This window comes from Amphiprion ocellaris, chromosome 4 (genome assembly GCF_022539595.1).
Source record: "Amphiprion ocellaris isolate individual 3 ecotype Okinawa chromosome 4, ASM2253959v1, whole genome shotgun sequence".
In the NCBI taxonomy this organism is placed as follows: domain Eukaryota; kingdom Metazoa; phylum Chordata; class Actinopteri; family Pomacentridae; genus Amphiprion; species Amphiprion ocellaris.
The window spans coordinates 28,345,464-28,370,079 of record NC_072769.1 but is presented as its reverse complement, the minus strand read 5'-3'; the positions used below and the strand labels follow the sequence as shown (position 1 = coordinate 28,370,079).

General features: G+C 38.1%; 1 protein-coding gene across 2 annotated transcripts in view; it reads left to right on the top strand.

Annotated features, from left to right (window-relative positions):
* Window positions 1-20,060, top strand: part of wdr17 (WD repeat domain 17) — a 44,224-nt gene extending 24,164 nt beyond the window's left edge. For both annotated transcript variants that reach the window (XM_023274496.3, XM_023274497.3), the window contains exons 18-31: window positions 263-388; window positions 1,917-2,072; window positions 3,241-3,305; window positions 6,309-6,441; window positions 6,514-6,602; window positions 11,651-11,890; window positions 13,508-13,619; window positions 14,233-14,374; window positions 15,088-15,190; window positions 15,263-15,364; window positions 16,098-16,190; window positions 17,325-17,392; window positions 19,503-19,600; window positions 19,674-20,060. In XM_023274496.3, coding sequence (XP_023130264.1) covers window positions 263-388; window positions 1,917-2,072; window positions 3,241-3,305; window positions 6,309-6,441; window positions 6,514-6,602; window positions 11,651-11,890; window positions 13,508-13,619; window positions 14,233-14,374; window positions 15,088-15,190; window positions 15,263-15,364; window positions 16,098-16,190; window positions 17,325-17,392; window positions 19,503-19,600; window positions 19,674-19,793 — 1,647 coding nt within the window. In that variant the 3' untranslated portion in view covers window positions 19,794-20,060. The remainder of the gene's footprint in view (window positions 1-262; window positions 389-1,916; window positions 2,073-3,240; window positions 3,306-6,308; window positions 6,442-6,513; window positions 6,603-11,650; window positions 11,891-13,507; window positions 13,620-14,232; window positions 14,375-15,087; window positions 15,191-15,262; window positions 15,365-16,097; window positions 16,191-17,324; window positions 17,393-19,502; window positions 19,601-19,673) is intronic.
* Window positions 20,061-24,616: the final 4,556 nt, after the last annotated feature.

The window sequence follows — 24,616 nt, the reverse complement described above, 5'->3', positions numbered from 1 at the left end:
TGGTGGCAGCATCATGATATAAAGCACGGTGGTGGCAACATCATGATATAAAGCACGGTGGTGGCAGCATCATTTTACTCAGAGATAGTTTTAAGACGAGGTGGACGTTCTGGACTCCACACCTGAATCCAGCTGAGCACTAGAACAGTTCTGTTGACTGAGGATCCCTGAGGAACCTGACGGAGTTTAACAGGTTTTACAGAATAATGAGGTGAACCTCCAGATGTTTTCAGATGTTCTGCTGTGTGTATTCCACGTCCAGCCTCCAGGGGGCAGCAGTAACCTGTGGGACCTGGTGTCGGTCATCAACGGTCAGGACGACTCGCTGCTTCCTGCTGCCTACAGTAAAGGAGTGATGCACATGAAGCACCTGCTCAAGTTCAAAACGGTGAGTCAAGCCCCCAAATGAAGCAGGCGACCAATCAGAGCGTGGCACAGAGAGACGTGCTTAACCTGTCAATCAGAAGCCAGTTTAACCAGTGGATGTTTGTTTATTTATCAATCATTTATTCAGTGTTTAGAGTCCAGACATCACAGACTGTCAGGTTGTTTCTATCAAACCAATGGGTTTCAGAGCAGAAGGTTCTGGTGGTTCTCAGATGTTTTGTTGGTCTGGACAACAGATGTGGAGCTGACCTAGTTTTATGTGCAATGAAGCAATCACAACTGTTTTCTTTTTCTAAATGATGATGTTCTCTGGTGATTCCAGCTTTCAGGAGAACAAAATATCCTAGAATGAGGCCGACACAAGGACAGAGAGCAAATAAAAACAGTAATATGTCATAAAGTTCAGGTCAAGAGGCTGAAATAAACCAATTAAATGAATAAAACACGTTCAGGCTCCAAAAATGCATTGAAATCTGTGCAAAATGACTAAAAAAAACAGTGATTTGAAGACATGAAATTTAAAATGACTCTGGTCTTTCATAGCTAAAAACATTTGAACTCACTGAGGTTCATTTTAAAGTCCTGCAGCTCTGTGGAACCAGAACATCATGAAGAAGGAGAGAGAACTCAGAGATGTCTCAGAATTTACCTAAAACAACTGAAAATCAAGTTAAAGTGACAAAATCCGATCAAAAATAACTGAATTTTGTCTAAGTTGACTCAAAAATTGTTGAAAATGACTGAAAATTTGCTTAAAATGTAAAATGTTTGTGGAAAATACAAAAAAAAAACTGAAATGAGATGTAAACAACCAAAAACAACAACAGCAAGACACAAAATTACAAAAAATACAGAATTTGTCTAAAATGAAAAAAATAAATTCATCCAATGACTAATAGATTCTCTAAAACAACTCAAAATTTGTTTAAAGTTAAATTAGTTTGCTTGTTTTGGTTCCTTATTTGTGTAAAAGTTTAGTTTTAAATGTAAAAAACAGACACAAAACAACACAAAATGGTTCCAAAGATGGATGGAAGAACTACAATGACAAAAAAGGTGTCAGAATTTACCCAAATCAATTAGAAATTAGGTTACAATGACAAAATTGATCTAAAATGACTGAACTTTGTCTAAATACATTCAAAAATTGGCTAAAATTAATAAAAACTTACTTAAAAATCACAATTTTGTCAAAAAAATACTAAATTTGTCTAAAATGACCAAAAAAATTATCCAAAATTAAATTTCTCCTTGTTTTGATTATATAGTTGTTAAAAGGTTTAGTTATAAATGTAAAAAACAGACACAAAACAACCCAAAAATACCCCAAAAGGTTCCAAAGTGGGATGGAAGAACGAACATGACTAAAAAAAGACAAAAAACAAGAAAAATGAGACAAAAAATGACAAAGACGACACAAAATGTGTTTCTGGGGTTCGTAGACAAAAATTTAAAACTCAGCTGTAGAACAAACCAGGAAGCAGAGACATTAAATATTCAGATTCTGATTGTTGGTCCATCTGGTCCAGTCTGAAGCCCAGGAGCTGACCATCGTCAAGATGTCCAAGTTCGGAGGAGGAATCGGAGCTCCCAGTAAAGAGGAGAGGCTGAAGGAGGCAGCTGATATCCACCTGAGGCTGGGACAGATCCAGAGATACTGTGAGCTGATGGTGGAGCTAGGGCAGGTGGGCGTTATTATCAGCTTACACTGTAAAAACTCTAAATCTTACCAAGTCTATTTGTCTTATTTTTAGTCAAAATGTCTCATCCAAGTTGATTTAAGATAAATTTGCTTAACAAGAGACATCTCAGCAAGATGGAGGGACTTGCTTTAAGACAATGCATCTTAAATATCTTGTGAAGTCAAATAATCTTGAAATTATCTTGTTTTGAGTTGCATTTTACAAGAAAACTCAAAATAAGTTTAACCCTCGTGTCATCCTATGGGTCAAAATTGACCCGTTCTAAAGTTTGAAAATGTGAGGGAAAAAAATATTTTCACAGTGAAACGTCTGATGTCCACATTTTCAACATTTTTGGGAAATTTTTGAACATTTTTTGGTGGAAAAAAAAGAAGTCTTAAAAAATGTTTCTTTAAGAACATTCACAAAAAATCTACCAAAATCCAGCGAATTTCGCATCATCAGATGTTTTACTGATATATATGTAATCACTTGAGATATTTTTAGGATTTTTTTTTGGTAGATTTTTACTCATTTTTTGAAAATATTTACAAGAATTTTCTTGCCAAATTTGGCGGATTTAAAAAAAAAACTTTTAAGGGAAACTTTTAAGGAATTATTGGAATTTTCTTCCTGAAGGTTTTGCAAATTTTCAGAAATTTGGGGAATTTTTTGGGACTTTTTTCAGACAAGGAAACAATATTTTTTGGTGCCCGTAAATGAAGACAACAGGAGGGTTAATACATCTCAAATTAGGAGGTTACATGAACGCAAAAACCTATTTTTTGAGTGAAAAACTGCTTTTTTTTTTTTTTTTTAAAGCACATCTGGCTTATTTTAAGACACCTAAGCTTGACAATCCTGGTAAAATATGGCTTAAAATAAGTTTTCCCAGCTAATTTTGAGATCTCAATATTCTAAATATCATATCTTATTTCAAGAAATCTTACCAAACCATTTTTCACTTGTTCTATTGGCAGATTATTTTTTACTTATTTCAAGATAAAGGTTCCTTGAAATAAGTTTTTTTTTCTTGTTTTGGTTTTCAGTGTAATGTAGAAAGAAATAAAGATGGAGGGAAGGAGATTAGAGATAAACAACTGGTCTGTGTGATAGTTGTTGGAAGCCATCAGAAATGGATGATTGTGGTGATTTATTGTCCGTGTTTCAGTGGGAAAAAGCTCTTTCTGTGGCGCCAGGAGTCTCCATGAAGTACTGGAAGAAACTCATGCAGAGGTGAACCAGCGATCTTCATCTGAGTAGCAGCTAAAATGAAACTAAACACCTTTAATCTGCTGTTTGTTCTGTTAAAAACAAGGGTAGCATCATGTAAACAAACTGGTATTTAATCCCAAAAATTAATTAATATTTGCTAATTATGATCAGCACTAATGTTTGTTAAACTAAATTAATCATTAAAAGTGGAAAATAGTACAAATATTTAACATTTTTATGGCAGCTATTTTGATATTTACCTGTTAGAATTGATGCTAGCCCTCGAAGCTAACGTTAACATCCCAGGGCTAGCATCGATGTTAGCATGTATATATCGAACATGTCTGATATTTACCTGTTCGAATCAGTGCTAGACCTTGAATTTGCCTGTTAACATCGATGCTAGCCCTCGAACCTAACGTTGACAGCCACAACATCGATGCTAGCCCTCAAAGTTAATATTAGCTTAGGGTTAGCAACATGTTGGATATTTTCCTGTTAGTCAGTGCTAGCCTTCGATCTTACCTGCTAACACTGATGCAAGCCCTCGAAGCTAGCATTAACATCCAAAGGCTAGCATCAGTGTTAGTATGTAAATATCAAATATCAAACATGTTATTATATGTTATTATATATTTACATGCTAAATATCAAACATGTTTGATTTTTACATGCTAACATCAATGCTAGCACTCGAATTTACCTGTTAACACTGATGCTAGCCCTCAAAGCTAATGTTAACTTCAAGGGTTAGCATGTTAGCATGTAAATAAAAAACATCAAGAGCTAGCATCCATGTCAGCATGTAAATATGGATACTAGCCCTCAAATTTACCTGTTAACATCAATGTTAGCCCTCCAAGCTACCGTTAGATTCGAGGGTTAGCAACATGTTTGATATTTACCTGCTAGAATTGGTCCTAGCCCTTGAATTTACCTGCTAACATTGATGCTAGCCCTCAAAGCTAACATTAACATCCAAGGGCTAGTATTGATGTTAGCATGTAAATATCAAACATGCTTGACATTTACATGCTGACATCAATGCTAGCCCTAGAATGTTAACATTGATGCTAGCCCTCGAAGCTAGTGTTAACATTCAAGGGCTAGCATCGTTGTTAGCATGTAAATATCAAATATGTTTGTCATTTACCTGTTAGAATGGATGCTAGCTCCCGAATTACCTGTTAACTCAAGGTAGCCCTCAAAGCTAACGAGGGTTAACATCATGTTTGATATATACCTGTTAGAATCAGTGCTAGCCCTCAAAGCTAGCATTAAAATCCAAGGGCTAGCATTGATATCAGCATGTAAATATGCTGACATGGATACTAGCCCTCAAATTTACCTGTTAACATCAATGTTCGCCCTCCAAGCTAACGTTAGATTCGAGGGTTAGCAACATGTTTGATATTTACCTGTTAGAATCGGTGCTAGCCCTCAAATTTACCTGCTAATATTGATGCTAGCCCTCAAATTTACCTGTTAACATCAATGTTAGCCCTCCAAGCTAACGTTAGATTCGAGGGTTAGCAACATGTTTGATATTTACCTGTTAGAATCGGTGCTAGCCCTCAAATGTACCTGCTAATATTGATGCTAGCCCTCAAAGCTAACATTAACATCCAAGGGCTAGTATCGATGTTAGCATGTAAATATCAAACATGCATGATATTTACATGCTGACATCGATACTAGCCCTAGAACAGTGGTTCCCAACCTGTTTGGTGCCCCCCTTATAAACTGCACCCCAGCCCCCCCCCACCCTCCACCCCCCACCACCACCACCCCCCACCCAAAACCACCTCATAAGTACACTACAAAACATAAGAGGGAAGTTATTGAATTCTATTACTAATAGAAATTTCCCTAAAATTATAAAAAAATAATATTTTATATCAAACCAAGAGTTGTACTATGATGAGGAGGAGAGAGTTTATGGCTGCAGTAAATTTGGTGACATTACAGTGCATAAGAGTTAAGTTATTGATTTTTTTTTACTATAAAAAAAATCCTTAAAATTATGAAAAAAAAAATTAATATCAAACCAAGAGTTGTAGTATGACCAGCAGCGATGGAAAAGAGGAATTGTTTATGTTTAGACAATGTATATTTAATGAGTTATTGATGCCGGAAGTCCGAATTTGTGAATATCTTTCCGACTTTACCGAACTGTGTTTTGTTTCCTGACGTCGCCGTAATTCGCTGGCTTCATGCTGTCATTTGCGAGCATTTCACCACAAATTACATAATTCTGTCTTGTCCTTTAATAAAACCAAATTCAAGGTAACTCTCGAGGTATAGCTGGAGTTTTTAGGTACTGATGAATCTTCACCCGTTTTGCGTTTTTCAGACACCGTTTCCGTCAGTAATTTTCTAACTGCACACAAACTAATGAATCGTGATGAACTAGAAGCCGACCTGAAGAAAGCATAGAGAGAAGTTAAAAGATCAAGGAGGTGTGGCCATCGAAGTAGCAAAGGATTTTTGAAGAAAGACCAAATAAATGTGTTTCAAAAATGTTTTATAGGTAGACTTGTGATGACACAGTGAGTCTGTTACTCTGATTTTATCCAGAATGTAAAAATCTATTTTTCATAACATCACAGCCTCAGAGCAGACAAAGCTTCGTGCCCCCCCTCAGATCTCTGGCGCACCCCTTGGGGGGCGCAGACCCCAGGTTGGAAACCACTGCCCTAGAATGTACATGTTAACATTGATGCTAGTCCTCGAAGCTAGTGTTAACATTCAAGGGCTAGCATCGATGTTAGCATGTAAATATCAAAACATGTGTCATTTACCTGTTGTAATCGATGCTAACCCTCCAAGCTAACGCCAGCTTGGAGGGTTAGCAACATGTTCGATATTTAGCTGTTAGAATCAGCACTAGCCCTCGAATTTACCTGCTCACATACTTAATAACTTGTGATCTTCTTCTTTCTGCTGACCTGCTATGAATGATTCCAGGCAACCACATCATTTTAATTTCACCTGTTTTTGAACATTTGTTCCTGTTTCCTTCAGGAGAGCCGACCAGCTGATGGCGGAGGACAACGACGACGCCATCCCATACTGCGTCGCCACCGGAGACATCAAGAAGCTGGTGGCGTTCTTCAGCGGCAGAGGGCAGCTGCTAGACGCCCTGCTGATAGCTCAGGTACCGATCATGGCGTTCAATCTGGAACATTGATCAGAAATAATACTGATGAATAACAAGGGTTATTTCCAGGGAGCATGTGAAGGAAACATTGGAGCTCCTCAGAGTTCCTCCGCCAAACACACAACCAACGACGTGGACAACAGACAGCAGTACCAGAGGTAACAAACACACCGTGAAGTTTTGCCAAAATATGCAGCAGCATTTATCAGCCCAAAAAACAGGAGAAAAAAACTTCATTACATGCTGGAGACTTTTGTCTTTAAGGTTCTGAGCGGGAGTTTTTATTCAAAATAAAATAAATAAAAAACAAGCGGCATCATATAAAAAACCTGTCATTTAAAGCAGCAGTGCTCAACCACCACAGCACACAGAATCAGTAAAGAATGTTTATTTTATTTCCAGTGGCGTCTGCAAGGTTTTAACTTGAAAAACAACTAGATTGTCTTCCTGTCACATACATCTTTGCTCATTTCCTGGTCGTTAGATGAAGCCGTTGATCTAACCTCTGCCAAAATAAAACAAAAAACAAGAGGGAGAGACTCGTTGCTGAGACAGAAGAAGACGTAAATAAATACTGAGCAATAAAAAGTCATTTTATTCCTTTAGGACACTTATTTTTAAAAATAAAAATACGATTATTGTTTATTATCTGCGCGTTGAGTGGTCAGCTGCAAATTTTCTTGCTTGAAACCGGTCCGTGGGGCTAGAAAGGTTGGAAACAGATGATTTAAAGAGTTTAAAACCCCAAAATTTAATTAACATCTGATAGTTATGATCAGGATGGATGTAGATTAAAATAAATTTACTAAATTAACATCTAACATTTTCTTTGATGGATTTTCAACATTTTTGGGAAATCTTTGAACATTTTTGGTGGAAAAAAAAGAAAAGTTAAAAATGTTTCTTAAGAACATTCCCAAAAAAAAAAAAAATTTGCTGGAGTTTGGTTGATTTTTATGTGAATGTTCTTAAAGAGAATATTAGAAGAGTTACTGATATATATGTAATCACTTTAGATATTTTTAAGATTTTTTGGAAGATTTTTACTCATTTTTTGAAAATATTTACAAGAATTTTTTTTCCAATAAAACTTTTAAGGGAAACTTTTAAGGAATTATTGGAATTTTCTTCCTGAAGGTTTTGCAAATTTTCAGAAATTTGGGGATTTTTTTGCTGAATTTTTGGATTTTTTTCAGAATGAGGACAACAGGAGGGTTAAACTGGATCAGAGGAGTCAGCAGCTGTAGTCGACTGGAATCACTGAGGAGAAGCTAAGAGGTCATGGAACTAAGGAAACTAGATCAACACAACTTTCTACATCAACAAAACTGATAATCCAAATTGCTGTTTGTGTATTTATGACCCAGAAGACCTTTAATAATCTATGAAAGAACCGAAATAATTGTTTTTAGCGACAAAGATTCATGTTTCAATGGTTCCATCATAAATTCAGAATTCTAGGAGTTGTTGGAAACTCCAGACTAACATCATTTAAATTGTCTTTACAAAAAAGAAAGTTCTATCTCAGAGAGGACCTGCTCCTTGGTATAATTCCCAGCTGCGGACTTTAAAGCAGGCGTCCCGAAAGCTGGAAAGGAAGTGGTATTCCACTAATTTAGAGGAAGTTTATGTAGCTTGGAAAAATAGTCTAGTAATTTATAAAAAAGCTCTTCGTAATGCCAGGACAACATATTATTCATCTTTAATAGAGGAAAACAAGAACAACCCCAGGTTTCTTTTCAGCACTGTAGCCAGGCTGACAAAGAGTCAGAGCTCTGTTGAACCTTGTATTCCTTTAGCTTTGAGCAGTAACAACTTCATGAGCTTCTTTACAAATAAAATTATTACGATTAGAGAAAAAATTACTCTGGCCCTTCCTGCAAATGTCACAGATGTATCATCGAGTACAGATACTTTAGAATTGGCTGTAAGACCAGATGGATATTTAGAATTTTTCACCCCCATACATCTCTCTGAACTCATTTCAATAGTTTTTACATCCAAACCATCAACATGTCTTTTAGATCCTATCCCAACTAGACTGTTCAAGGAGGCTTTACCTTTAATTAATTCCTCAATGTTAGATCTGATTAATCTCTCTCTAGTAACAGGTTATGTACCACAGGCTTTTAAGGTTGCTGTAATCAAACCTTTACTTAAAAAGCCCACTCTAGATCCAGATGTTTTAGCCAACTATAGACCAATTTCCAACCTCCCATTTCTCTCCAAAATTCTGGAAAGAACAGTTGCAAATCAATTATGTGAACATTTACAAAGGAATAGCTTGTTTGAAGAGTTTCAGTCAGGCTTCAGAGTGCATCATAGCACAGAAACAGCTCTGGTGAAAGTTACTAATGACCTTCTCATAGCGTCAGATAATGGACTGGTCTCTATACTTATTTTATTGGACCTTAGTGCAGCATTCGATACAATCGACCACAAACTTTTATTACAGCGACTAGAACATTCTATTGGCATTAAAGGGACAGCACTGGACTGGTTTAAATCCTACTTATCAGACAGGTTCCAATTTGTGCATGTCAACAATGACTCTTCTGAGCATACTAGGGTTAATCATGGAGTTCCTCAGGGTTCTGTCTTAGGACCAATACTGTTCACATTATACATGCTTCCCTTAGGCAACATTATTAGGAAGCACTGTATTAATTTCCATTGTTATGCTGACGACACTCAATTGTATTTATCTATGAAGCCAAATGAAACTAATCAGCTAGCTAGACTGCAAGATTGTCTTAAGGACATAAAGACCTGGATGACCTATAATTTCTTACTACTAAATTCAGACAAGACTGAAGTCATTGTATTTGGCCCCAAACATCTTAGAGAATTGCTTTCAAAGCATATAGTTACTCTGGATGGCATTACATTGGCCTCCAGTACTACTGTGAGGAACCTCGGTGTTATCTTTGACCAGGACATGTCCTTTAACTCGCACATAAAACAAATCTGTAGGACTTCCTTTTTCCACCTGAGAAATATTGTGAAAATCAGGAACATCCTGTCTCAGAGTGATGCAGAAAAACTAGTCCATGCATTTGTTACTTCTAGGCTTGACTACTGTAATTCCTTATTATCAGGTTGTCCCAATAGCTCTCTGAAATATCTACAGCTGATCCAAAACGCTGCAGCCAGAGTACTGACGGGAGTTAGCAAGAGAGATCATATTTCTCCTATATTGGTTTCTCTTCATTGGCTTCCTGTTAAATCTAGAATAGAATTCAAAATCCTTCTTCTGACATATAAAGCTCTTAACAACCAATCTCCATCATATCTTAAAGACCTGATAGTACCATATTATCCTAGCAGAACTCTTCGCTCTCAAACTGCAGGCTTACTTGTTGTTCCTAGAATCTCTAAAAGTAGAATGGGAGGCAGAGCCTTCAGTTATCAGGCACCTCTCCTGTGGAACCAGCTCCCAGTTTGGGTTCGGGAGGCGGACACCCTCTCTATTTTTAAGACCAGGCTTAAAACCTTCCTTTTCGACAAAGCTTATAGTTAGGGCTGACTGGGGGACCCTGACGGGGTATGCTGGTGTTTTCATTTGCACAACTGACTTCCCCTCTTGACGTCCCTTTAGTTTGCCCCTAGTTATGCTGCTATAGGCCTAGGCTGCTGGGGAACCTCTCTTGATGCACTGAGCCCTTCTCTAACTACCTATGTATTTACTATATATACCATTATTGCATTACATTCACTCTGTTTCTTTCTGTGTCCTTTCTCCGAGTGTCCCTGGTCCCAGAGCTGGATGCTGGATGCTTCAGATGTGTGGCTGTGTTTTATGGTCCTTGTGTCCCACCCCCCCACCTCTCTATCTCTACCCCTCTATCTGTATCCCTCTATCTCTACCTCTCTACCTCTACCCCTCTACTTCTATCCCTCTATCTCTACCTTTCTACCTCTTCTGTCCCTCTCAACCCGCCCGGCCAGCAGGCAGATGGGTCCCCCCACATTAGAGCCGGGTTCTGCTCGAGGTTTTTTTCCCTGTTAAAAGGGTGTTTTCCTTGCCACTGTCGCCTTTTGGCTTGCTCTGGGGGTCAGGCATATGGGTTCTGTAAAGCGTCTCGAGACAATTTGACTGTAATTGGCGCTATATAAATAAAATTGAATTGAATTGAATTGAAAAATTGAAAATGTGTAGAAACTTTAGTTTCTGACTTTACATTTTGTTTTGACAAAATTAGACTCATTTGTGTCGACTTTAACAGTTTTTGCATCAATTTGGACAGGTTTTAAATCATTTTAGACATGTTTTAGTCAGTTTAGATCATTGTTGAGTGAATTTATGAGTCACTGTCGACATCTCCATCAGTTTGGACCATTTTTCCATCATCTCAGGCAACTTTTGAACATTTTTAGACATATTTCCAGCCATCTTGGACTATTTTTGAGTCTATTTGGGCAATTTTTGGGTGAATTTATGAGTCAATGTTGACCTCTCCATCAGTTTGGACTATTCATTTTTTAGTCTATTAGACAGTTTTGGGCAATTTTTTATTCATTTTAGTCAGAGTTTCAGTCAATTTGGACCGTTTTGGCTTCAATTTACACAATTTTCCCATCAACTAAGGTGACTTTTGACTGACTTTAAACCTATTTCCAGTCACCTTGGACTATTTTTTAGTCAATTTGGGCAGGTTTTTAATCATTGTAGACATGTTTTTAGTCACATTGAACAATTGTTGAGTGAATTTATGTCCATATAGACAACTCTTCAGTCAGTTTAGGACGTTTTTGAGTCAGTTTTGACAATTTTTGTATCACCTTAGGCAACTTTTGAGTTCTGGTGAAGGATTTTCTTCTTCAGATCTTTGCTGAGCTCCTCAGACTTTCCCACTATAGAGTTTGAGTCTAATGAGTGGATCTAGTGATTCTATTTAAACTGGATCAGAGTCAGCAGCTGTAGTCGACTCAGGAGAAGTAAAGAGGCCATGAAACTATATTTATGATCCAGCAGATTTTGTTTCCAGAAGACCTTTAATAATCTATGAAAACACCAAAATGATTGTTTTTAGTGACAAAGATTCATGTGTTCAGACTTCTAGGAGTCATTGGAAACTAAAGACTTCCTGATATCCATGGACTTGATCCCACAGCTGTTAATAAAGTCTCTAGGACAGAGTCTATGGTCTTCCCAGATGTTTGTGGGAGGATTCTTTCCCGTCTTTATCTGCTGTTTGTCCTGCAGCCTCCTCCACCAGGTGTGCCAGCAGCTGGCTGAGTGGTACTTTCAGGACGGATGCTCGGTGCTGGCGGCGTGCTGTCACCTGGCCGTCGACAACATCCAGCCGGCCATGACCAGTCTGATCCGAGGGAACGAGCTGGAGCTGGCCGCATGCGTGGGCATCGTCCTGGGAGAGGCGGCCAGTCAGAGCACGGCTTACTGCCTGGAGCTGCTGGCCAGGAAGTACATGGCCACGCCCACATGGTACGGCTCCGGGGCACTGTTTGTTTAGTTTTATTGAAGAATGCTCTTATCTGAGCAGCTTTATCTGTTTTGGTTTGAATCCAGAAGTGATATCAGATTTACAGCTTGACTTTGAACTCTGAAACTGCAAGAGGAGCTTTTAGCATCTCTGTGGAGGTTTACATGAAAGCTCAATATTCAGGAGCTTCAGGCTCATCAAGTCTATCCAAGCCACCGAAAAATAACCAAAAAAACCACATGTGGTCATTGGATCGAACTTGTTCCAAATTAGTTGTGACACTTAAAATCGATAGTTATACACGATAGCAGCTATTTTAAGATGGAAAGGTGATGATTCAGAGCCAAACTAGTGATGATGAAGAAGATAAACATAATGACAAACATGAGGATTATTGTTATAAAAAGTGCAAAAATGTTCAATCCAGGCTAGTCTAGTGTCTCCATAAAGTTCCTTTAAGTGTATATCTATGGATGGATCCATATTTCTACTAAAATACAGTCTTTGGTCGACATTTCTCCAACTGTTGAGGCTCTAACATCAGTAGAATCTGATGTGTTAAAGTCTGACCAGATAAAGTTCCAGCTTATACATATTTTGATGTGTTAAAATGCAGAGATGAGTCCATTTAGACAAACTTTGAGGTATTTTAGATCATTTCTGAGTCATTTTGGGTAGTTTTGTTATGCTAGCATCTTCTAATTAGTAAATCTATTTCCTTGCTAATGCTAGCTTCAAGGGCTAGCATCGATTCTCACGGGTAAATATCATTTACCTCCTAATGTTAGCTTCAAGGGCTAGCGTCAATTCTAACAGCTAAATATCATATTTACTTGTTAACGTTAGCTTCAATGGGCAAGCATTTATTCTCACCCCTTTAGAATGCTAACATAGCATTGATTCTAGAAGGTAAATATCATATTTACCTGCTAATACTAGCTTCAAGGACTGGCACTGATTCTAACGGGAAAATATCATATTTACCTACATGTTAGCTTCAAGGGCTAGCATTTATTCTAACCCAATTAGCATGCTAGCATAGCACCAATGTTAACAGTAAATATCGTATTTGCCTGCTAATGTTAGCTTCAAGGGCTAGCATGAATTCTAATGGATAAATATCATATTTACTCACAAAAGTTAGTTTCAAGGGCTAGTGTCGATTCTCACAGGTATATATCATATTTACCTGTTAATGTTAGCTTCAAGGGTTAGCATTGATTCTCATGGTTAAATATCATACTTACCTGTTACTGTTAGCTTCAAAGGCTAGCATCGATTCTAATGGGTAAATATCATATTTACTAGCTAACGTTAGCTTGGAGAGCTAGCATTGATGTTACCAGGTAAACATCATTTTAAACTGTTGACATCGAAGCTAACGTTAGCTTGGAGGGCTAATGTTAGCTACAGATATTAAAAGTTAAAATCTGACCTCCAGTTGTCGCTAAAGTTTCCAAACTCAGGTGTTAAATGTTAAATCAGGTCGTAGTCTGTACCTGCACAGGTAGAAACTATAAATTTGTCTGTTTCCTGCTGTGAGAAGTGAAAACATCTGCACTAAAAACATATGTAAAGACGCATTACTGAACTGAGTAATTTCTGATCTTCTCATTCAGGGAACTTTCTGCCGACCTGCTGGAAATGATTCCAGACAACCACATCTTATTGGCCAAACTCTGCGCCTTTTACCCGGGAAGCACCGCCGAAATCAACCAATTACACGAGAGGGTGAGTGAGCTGGGTGGGTTCTGGGTGAGGTTCTGTTTGGGTTCTGAGTGAGGTTCTGTTTAGGTTCTGGGTGAGGTTCTGTTTGAGGTTCTGTTTGGGTTCTGGGTGAGGTGCTGTTTGGGTTCTGGGTGAGGTTCTGTTTGGGTTCTGTTTGGGTTCAGGGTGAGGTTCTGTTTGGGTTCTGGGTGAGGTTCTGTTTGGTTCTGTTTGAGGTTCTGTTTGGGTTCTGTTTGGGTTTTGGGTGAGGTTCTGTTTGGGTTCTGTTTGAGGTTCTGTTTGGGTTCTCTTTGGGTTTTGGGTGAGGTTCTGTTTGGGTTCTGGGTGAGGTTCTGTTTGGTTCTGTTTGAGGTTCTGTTTGGGTTTTGGGTGAGGTTCTGTTTGGGTTCTATTTGAGGTTCTGTTTGGGTTCTGAGTGAGGTTCTGTTTGGGTTCTGTTTGAGGTTCTATTTGGGTTTTGGGTGAGGTTCTGTTTGGGTTCTGTTTGAGGTTCTGTTTGTTCTGATTGAGGTTGTGCTTGAGGTTGTGTTTGGGTTCTGTTTGGGTTCTGTTTGGTTTCTGTTTGGGTTCTGTTTGGGTTCTGCTGGTTCCAACATGATGCTGTGTGTCGCTGTAGTGCCGGCTTCCGTCCATGGAGGAGTCTAAGGCGCTGGCGGCAGCAGCTGAACATGACGGAGATTTATTCTCAGCTGTTAAATTCCACCTCCTGAGCCGTGAACCCGAAGACGCTCTTCAGATCGGCATCCAGAACGTCAAAGGTACCGAGTTTAGACCCCATCTGGCTGTTCTGTCTTCACTCTCACTAAGAAAACTAAAAAACATCCACCATTCTAACAGGTAAATCCCAAACATGTTTGATATTTACACCCTAACATCGATGCTAGCCCTCCAAGCTAACGCAAGCTTGGATGTTAACGTTAGCTTGGATGTTAACGTTAGCTTAGAGGGCTAGCATTGATTCTAACAGGTAAATACCAAACATGTTTGATATTTACATGCTAGCATCGATGCTAGCCCTATAAAGCTAATGTTAACATCCAAGCTGACTATAGTTTCGAGGTCTAACATCGACCTGTTAACAGGTAAATTTGAGGGGTAGCGATTCTAACAGATAAATACCAAACATGTTTGATATTTACATGCTAACATCGATGCTAGCCCTATATAGCTAATTTTAACATCCAAGCTGACGTTAGTTGGAAGGGCTAGCATCAATATTATCAGGTAAATTTGATAGCTAGCATTGATTCTAACAGGTAAATTCCAAACATGTTTGATATTTACATGCTAACATCAATGCTAGCCCTCCAAGCTAATGTCAGCTTGGATGTTAACGTTAGCTTGAAGGGCTAGCATCGATGTTAACAGGTAAATTCGAGGGCTAGCATTGATTCTAACAGGTAAATACCAAACATGTTTGATATTTACATGCTAACGTGCTAAAGTGTCTTTCCTGTTTCTTCTCCACCAGAGCAGCTGGCCGGATCTGATTGGACGGTGGACAGCATTCAGCCAATCCTAGACCTGCTGAGTTACATCAGAACCGACTCCCTCGTTGCGGCCAAACTGACCGAGTACGAACCTCCAGAGCTGCTCCTTTAATTCTGCTTCTCCCTCCACAGACTGACGGCTTTGTGTGTTTTCAGAGTTCGCAGTGAGCTGCTGATCCTCTGCGGCTACATTGGCGCCCTACTGGCCATCAGACGCCACTACAACAGCATCGTACCCGCCCTCTACGAATACACCAGGTAGGAAACAACGCAAACCAGACACTGAACGACAAAAAACGAGACACAAAACGACAAAAACGAGACACAAAACGACAAAAATGAGACACGAAACGGCAAAAACGAGACACAAAATGACACAAAAAACAAGACGCAAAACAGCAAAAATGAGACACAAAATGACATAAACGAGACGCAAAACAAAAACTAGATGAAAAATGCCATAAACAATGCAAAATGACATAAACGAGACGCAAAACAACAAAAACGAGATGAAAAATGCCGTAAACGATGCAAAATGACATAAACGAGACACAAAGCGACAAAAACGAGACACAAAACGACAAAAAAGAGACACAAAACGACAAAAATGAGACACAAAATGAGACAAAATGCTGAAAATGACATGAATAAAGACAACCAGGACACAAAATGAGATAAAACATGAGACAGAGACAAAACTGAGACACAAGACAACAAAAAACAACACAAAATGACTGTTCTCCTGGATTTAAATCAGCTAAAAATATATTTTTCTAAAAACATTGCCCATATTTGAAAGTAAAATTATGTACATTAAGGAATAAAAACTGGTAACTGTAGTTTTTTTAAACTGCATTTTTTAAAATAACCAACCATTTCAGTGTCATCGTTCTTCAACCAAACATTCGTATTGTTGTGAATGTTCTGAATTCAGATAATTCCAATAAAAAGTGTTTGAAGAACAAACATTTATTGAACGTTTGTTTGTCAGTCAGCTGCTGAAGAGGAGGGAGGTCAGAGTTCCTCTGAAGATCGAACAGCTGACGGTGGAGCTGGAGGCCTGGAGAGCCCAGAGCAACAACATGTAGGTTAACACAACTACACAACACGACACAACAACACGACACAACTACACAACACAAGACAACAACACAACGACACAACAATGCAACATAATATAATATAATATAATATAATATAATATAATATAATATAATATAATATAATATAATATAATATAATATAATATAATATAATATAATATAATATAATAAACAGCTGACGGTGGAGCTGGAGGCCTGGAGGGCCCAGAGCAACAACATGTAGGTCTACACAACTACACAACACAACACAGATACACACAGACACTGGTCCATCATATATATATATATATATATATATATATATATATATATATATATATATATATATATATATATATATATATATATATATATATATATATATATATATATGTTCTTTGACATGTGACCATGTGTACTTTTTAAAAAAAGCTACAATTTTTAAATTTTTTTTATTTTAAAGAAAAATTATGTATTTTATGACTTTTTCCTGTTTAAAATATGAATACCCCCCCCCCCAAAAAAATAACAATGACATAGCATAAAAAGCACTGATTTACATGTTGACTGCAAAAAAACAAAAATCAGGTAAAACCTGTACATAATGTTTCCCTAGAATATCTGTATTTTTACTAATAGTAATTTGTTCTATGACAATATGTGACCTTAAAATAAGACTTTTACTGGATTTAAATCAGCTAAAAATATCTATTTATTTGATATAATATGTATAATAAAGACAGAAAATTATATTCTTTTAAAAAAGTGTTATTTTACAGTTTTTTCTGTTTTATTGCAAGACAGATGAAACCAAATAAAATCACAGAAAAAGTCTTAATTTACATGTTGACTGTAAAAAACTAAAAACAGGCTAAAGGTTACATTAAAAATCTGTATTTTTTACTACTAGTAGTTTGTTCTTTTACAACAATCATTTTACTGGATTCTAATCAATTAAACATTTTAATCAACTTTTTCTTTCTAACTTTGCTTGGAGACCTCAGAATTGTCCACAAACTGTTGTTAAGGTGGAACTTCCAGATTGTGTACTTCAGGCTGCAGATATTCTAATTACTGTCATTATCTATCATTATTCTAATTATTCTGAATGCTGCAACGTTTCCTGTTTTCCTCAGTCCTCCGTCAGACGCTCAGAGAGACGAGTTCAGTCGCCTCCAGAGAAGAATCCAGCCGACAGACTCAGGTAAATACCTGATCAGGTGACGGAGAGACGCTTCCTGATTGGACGGTGGATTAACCCTGGTGTCGTCCTACGGGTCAAATTGACCCATTTTAAAGTTTGAAAATGTGAGGAAAAAAATATATATTTTCACAATGAAAACTTCCACATTTTCAACATTTTTGGGGAATTTTTTGAACATTTTTTTGTGGAAAAAAAAGAAATGTAAAAAAAAATGTTTCTTTAAGAACATTCAAAAAAAAAATCAACCAAAATCCAGCGAAATTCACTGGATTTTGGTTGATTTTTTTTCTGAATGTTCTTAAAAAAATATTAGAAGTTTTACTGATAAATATGAAATCATTTTAGATTTTCTTTAGGATTTTCTTTGGAAGACTTTTATTAATTTTTTGAAACTATTACAATTTTTAAAAAAATGTTATTTCTTGCCAAATTTGGGTATTTTTTAAAAAAATAAAATGTTAAGAGAAACTTTTAAGAAACTTTTAGAATTTTCTTCCTGAAGGTTTTGCAAATTTTTATAAATGTGGGGAATTTGGTTTTTTTGCTGAATTTTTGGATTTTTCTCAGAGACAGGAACAATATTTTTTTCTGCCGGTAAATGAAGACAACAGGAGGGTTAATCATGGTTTATGTTTCTGTTCTGAAGCGAAGAACAAATTCAGGCCAATAATTTGGCAGATTTTGAGAATTTCATTTGAAATTTTATATTTTCACTTTCAAAAATACCAAACAAACTGGTTTGAATGGATCCAGTAGACGTTCAGTTTTAATTATTAAATCCTGAAAATTGAAAAAAGTGCAAACAGTCCAATCCAGGCTGGTCTAGTGTCTCCATAAAGTTCCTGTTAGCGTATATCTATGGAAGGATCCATATTTCTACTAAAATACAGTCTTTGGTCGACATTTCTCCAACTGTTGAGGCTCTAACATGTGTAGAATTTGATGTGTTAAAGTTTGACCAGACAAGGTTCCAGTTTTTAGATCTTTAAACAGAATGCCAATATAAGTCCCATCTGGATCATTTAGTCTCATTGTGGTTTGTTGTGGTCATTTGCAGTTAGTTTTGGTAGTTTTGTGTCACATTTTGGTTGTTTTTTGCCTCTTTGTGGTTGTTTGCATTTATTTTAGCTAATTTTTGGCACTTTTTGGTCAATTTGAATCCCTTCTAGCCATTTTGTGTCTCTTTGAGGTCACTTTGGGGGCAATTTGTGTCTAATTTTGGTAATTTTTTGCTTCTTTTTGGTCATTAAATTGTCAGCTAGAACCGTGGCTAACAGTTGAATATGTCAACTAAAAGTGTGACTAACAGTTTTGACATTCTTAGCTAAAAGTGTGGCCAACAGTTTAAATTATTAGCTAGAACAATTAATAGTTGAAATTGTTAGCTAACAGTTAAAGCAGTTGAAGTTGTCAGCTTAAAGTATGGCTAACAGTTGAAATTGTTAGCAAACAGTTAAAGCAGTTAAATTTGTTAGCTAGAAGTGTGACAGTTGCAATTACTAGCTAAAAATGTAGCTAAAAGTTGAATTTGTTAGCTAGAAGTGTGGCTAACAGTTGAAATCTGAACTAAAAGTGTGGCTAACATTTGAATTGTGAGCTAAAATTGAGGCTAACATTTTGTTAGCTAGAAGCATGGCTAACATTTGAATTTGTTAGCTAGATGTATGACTAACAGTTGAAATTATTTGCTAAAATGTAGCTAGGTTTAATTGTGAGATAAAAGTGTGGCTTACATTTTGTTAGCTAGAAGCGTGGCTAATAGTTTCAATTGTTAGCTAGAAGTATGACTAACACTTGAAATTATTCACTAAAAATGTGGCTAACAGTTAAATTTATTAGCTAAAAGTGTTGCATTTTAAGTCGTTATGGACCAACTGAGTCATTTTGGACCATTTTCGAACGAGTTTCAACTTATTTTGGATAATTTTGGACAAATTTTAATCATTATCACCATTTCACTTGATTTTTTACAGTGTAGATCAGTATAAATGATCAGAACCTCTCCTGTAGCTTCGGTTTAGATTCAGCGCTAGAGAGAGAAATGAATGAAGCAGTCCATCGACGTCTCAGTAAATAATAATAAATATCTGACCAACGTTTACTCTCCCAGCTGCCCTGGTTCTGTCCGGTTCCGACTACGTGACCGGATCCAACCTGCCAAGCCACTCAGACCTGCAGTTGTCCTGCTTCACCGGACAGAGGATCCAGGTTTGTGTTTGTGTTGATGGTACTGAATTGTCACGGCAGCTGTCGTCATGGTTCCTTCTCTGTGTTCCTTAAGGGTCCGGTGTTCCTGCTGGAGGACGGTAAATCTGCCATCTCCCTCAATGACGCACTGATGTGGGCCAAGGTGAACCCGTTCTCTCCGCTGGGAACCGGACTTCGCATCAACCCGTTCTAAGAATGAAGCTCCGCAGAGGAAGCCAAGTGGCCAACTGTACCTTCAAACACGCCGGTAGACTTTGTAGATTTTGATATCGGTTAGCGTAGCGATGAGAAGCTAGCCATCATGCTTCATCTGTGAGGAGGGTTCTGATTGGATGGGACGGTCGGTAGGACTTCCTCCTTTTCTGCAGCTAACAGTATGAGCATGTAAATACACAGGGTATAAATCTATCACTGTAAAAACACAGAACACTGGAATAAAGCAAAACACTGGATATTTAAACGAGGCTCCACTTTTTTCTTCATGATGATAACATCTATTAATTAAACATCTAAAACATTAATATTCATTCACCTAATTAAACTCAGAGCAGCCACTTGATTCTAGAAGTCATCAGTGATTAATGGATGATCTGAGGTCAGTGATTGTAGAATAAAAACTCCTGGATCTGGAAGGTCCAGTCCCTGGTGGATCAGAACTCCTGGACAGAACTACACCATGAAGACTGAAGAACCAAGAAACTCTGAAGAAAGGTGGTTGAAAAGCATCAGTCAGGACGATACAAGAACATTTAAAGTTCCTGAAGATCTCTGAGTCCAGTTAAATCCATCATTAAAGAATGGAAGGAAGATGGAACATGAATAAATCTGACTAGAGCAGGACGTCCTCAAGACCTGAGAGACTAGTGAGGGAGGCCACCAAGACTCCTATGACCCCTCTGAAGGAGAAAGAGACTAGAGAGGGAGGCCACCAAGACTCCTCTGACTCCTCGGGAGGAGTTACTAGAAAGAGACTAGTGAGGGAGGCCACCAAGAAGACATGTGGAGACTCTGAACACATCTGGAAGAAGGTTCTTTGGCCTGAGGAGATCAGGATGGAACTTTTCTGTCCATCAAACTATGTTTGGTGAACATCAAATACTGAACATCATCACAAACATATGATCCCCACTGGGAAGCACGGTGGTGGCAGGATCATGATGTGAAGCACGGTGGTGGTACCATCATGATGTGAAGCACGGTGGAGGTAGTATCATGGTGTTCCTCAGCAGCAGGTCCTGGAAGGCTGGTAAAGGTAGAGGGTAAATGAAATCCTATAGGACAGGACTATTCAATTCAATTTAATTCAATTCAGTTTTATTTATATAGCGCCAATTACAGTCAAATTGTCTCGAGACGCTTTACAGAACCCATATGCCTGACCCCCAGAGCAAGCCAAAAGGCGACAGTGGCAAGGAAAACACCCTTTTAACAGGGAAAAAAGGGGGGGGCTGGAGCCTATCCCAGCTGACTCAGGCGAAGGCAGGGGACACCCTAGACAGGTCGCCAGTCTGTCGCAGGGCCACATACAGAGACAAACAATCACTCTCACATTCACACCTACGGGCAATTTAGAATGATCAATTAACCTCAGCATATTTTTGGACTGTGGGAGGAAGCCGGAGTACCCGGAGAAAACCCACGCATGCACAGGGAGAACATACAAACTCCATGCAGAAAGATCCCGGGAAAGCCGGGACGCGAACCAGGGATCTTCTCGCTGCAAGGCGAAAGTGCTAACCACTACACCACTGTGCAGTCCTCAAACAAGCTATTCCTTTGCAAATGTTCCCATAATTGATTTGCAACTGTTCTTTCCAGAATTTTAGAGAGAAATGGGAGGTTGGAAATTGGTCTATAGTTGGCTAAAACATCTGGATCTAGAGTGGGCTTTTTAAGTAAAGGTTTGATTACAGCAACCTTAACCCTTTAAGACCCACCATTGTGCAAGTCCGCCAGGATATATTTTTACATTTTTACATGCTGTAGTGCCATTTTTTGGAGTATTTTTATTTGCTTTACATCAAAAAAAACCCTGATATCCCAAATTTTAATAATATTTATTGTCTTATGTCTTAACTACGACAAAAAATTGCTTAAAAGTGCAATAAACCTTAAAAAAATGAAAATCGTTTTTGTTTTTTTCACATATATTTCAAAATACAGAAATTGCATAGCTGTATCCCTCAAATTTGTAAATGTAAAAAAGTTGCACAATATCCTTTGGAACCACAGGAAATTCATTTGGAGTCTGTACATAATTTTCTTTTTGAGATATGGTCAATTTTGTAGCCTGTAAAAAAAAAGAAAATAAACAAAACTGCAAAATTTGCAGAGACAACATCATCAAAAAAAATTATTTACAATAGTGCAATCAAATTTCTAAGTGTGCCAGATACTTATGAACACACATATTTTATGTACAAAACCATGGTCAGACCATAAAAAGTGCATTTGAAAATAAAAGAAAATCGTTTTTACTGAGTTGAATCAGAAACAGTATTTTAATGGTCTCCTGGTCCAAGTACTTGGACAGGTCTGATGGATAAGGGCTGTCCACATATTCTGACAGAGGTGGCTGGACACCTGGCCTCCTTTTTGTCACTTCCGGTTCAACCCTGGAGTTGGGACATTCCCTTTCCGGTTACATTTAGATTTGTAAAAGTGTTTTTGGATTTACAAGCAACAAAACACTTTTACAAATCCAAATTTAAATAAAATTTATTGTGCTTTTGATACTTCTTGTTTTGTGACTGTGCGTCTGGTACCAGTGACAACCTGTAAAACAAAAGTAGGGACAACATTTTATTTGTTTTTATTCAAAAATATCAATTTTTCCATACTGCTGGGATTCAGGTGGCTTCTTTTTTTGGACAATATTTCTCTAGCTCCTTGGAACACAACAGACACTTCACCTTGTAAAATACCAGGAAAAGAAGAAATTAGTACAAGCGGTATGTGGTGTTGTCACAGTTATTCATATTACACTTCACTTATGTGCCTACTTTATTTGGAGAAATCAGGTCAAAGTGTTCCCAGACAGGGGAGAATCTTCTCTTTCTGGCTGGTTCTATAAAAAAGAGTCTCAAACCGATTGAATGCAAAGATACAGCAGGTAAAAATCCAACAAATGTGAACATGGAATCCATTGCGTTTCACTGCCCTTTATATTTTGAATTGCACGTCAAACCTGCGAACCACTTCCTGAACCAGTCACACGGTACGACCGGCTTGCGAGGCTTCGAACGTCATCATTTTGGCTCCTCCCCTAAATGTAGCAAGCCTCGATACGCGCTTCGTGGACACGCCCCTCCATTACTCCGCACACGCTTCGAAGCCTCGGCACATCTCGTAACATCACGAGCGATTGGTCAGACCATAGATAAGCTAGAAGACAGCACTAGCGTATCTAGTTTGTATATCTACGGTCGGCACGTCTGGTAGCGTCTCTGGCTCCTGTTGACCTTGTTTTTGGAGTAAAACACGGTAAGAAGATAAATACTTCTAACCAGTAGTGTTGTTTTGTTGTACGTTAAGTCAGCGACTTGTGAAGAGTTGTGTTTTGTCGTGTTTGAGCAGTTGGTCCGGACGCGTTAGCTAGCTAAGCGGCTAAGTTAGCTAGCTAAGCGGCTAAGTTAGCTAGCTAAGCGGCTAAGTTAGCTAGCGGGCTAATTAACACAGGTGGCTAACTTACCGCTGAATAGGGCTGCCACAAACGACGCGTCGACTAATCGCCTGAGCACGATACGTCATCAAAAGCGGAAGTGAGCGCGCAATGCAACAGAAATCACCGTCCGAGTGGAGCGCGGAACACGCATGGACATACGCGCTGTATCGTGCATATATAGTATATGCATATATTATATACGCACAATACAGCGTGGACATCCGCGTTTACGATACAGCGCGGACATCCGCGCCGCATCGTGCATATACTATATATGCACGATACAGCGCGGATGTCCATTTTTGTTGAGCCGATTTACACGTAGAAACTTTGTTCAGGAAAATTTCTCAGTAGCTCAGAGGACAGGCTGCTTTTTACACAACCTTGTAAGAGAATGTCTGTCAATGCTTTCAGCAGAATTTAGAAACACAACACTTCCTAAACAGATATTTTGAGGCTGTAAGGTTGAACGTTTGAGAGTATATCTGTGTGTTTGTTTGTGGTCTTTCTGTTTCTAAGTGGAAGCTGAATTAGTGAGGATGACTCCTGCTCCTGTCATCTCTAAGCTCCTCACACATCTTTACCTGCACATGAGGAAAATCACTCCTGTAGAATGCAGGTATGTTTGTCATTATTATAAAAAGATGTTGCCTGGTGACCTGTCAGAAACCCATTATACAGAGTCAGCCAAAATAATGTTTACACACATCAGGAAAAGAAAAACTAGCATAAATATTTCAATACCAAATTTATTCAGACATCACAAGATTAATAAAAGTTATCTTTGGCCTCTACAATTACAAGAGGTGCTCAAAGTGGTGGCCACTGGCTTCCAGACATTTATGTTGTGTTGTAGACGTCACTTGTTGATGCTCCATTCATGAGGGTAGCGCCATCTGTTGGGAAAACATCGTACAACAGGACACAGAGTTATCGTGATTTGATCAAACTTAGAAAGAGGAATCTATATGTGTAGAAGTACTTATACAAATGAAATATCTATAAAAGTTTTTCTTTTCCTGATGTGTGTCTACATTATTTTGTTTGACTCTGTGAACTTAATGAGAATAAAACTGTCATTTAATTGTTGCTCTGAAAGCTTCTTTAGTGAAAACCGGTTGGTGTTCTGCTTTGAAACAAACTGCTGTTGAGGTCTGTGTTTTTAGGTTTAACCCCACAGTTTCTGAATGAACTGATAGTTTGTTTTTTTTCCCGGATCAATGTGGACGTTATAATTGATGGTAACATTTACTGAACATATAATCAGCATGACAATATAACAGTATAACATTCTGACCACATGACTAATACTGTGTTGGTCCCTTTATGCTGCTAAAAACTCCTCTGACCCA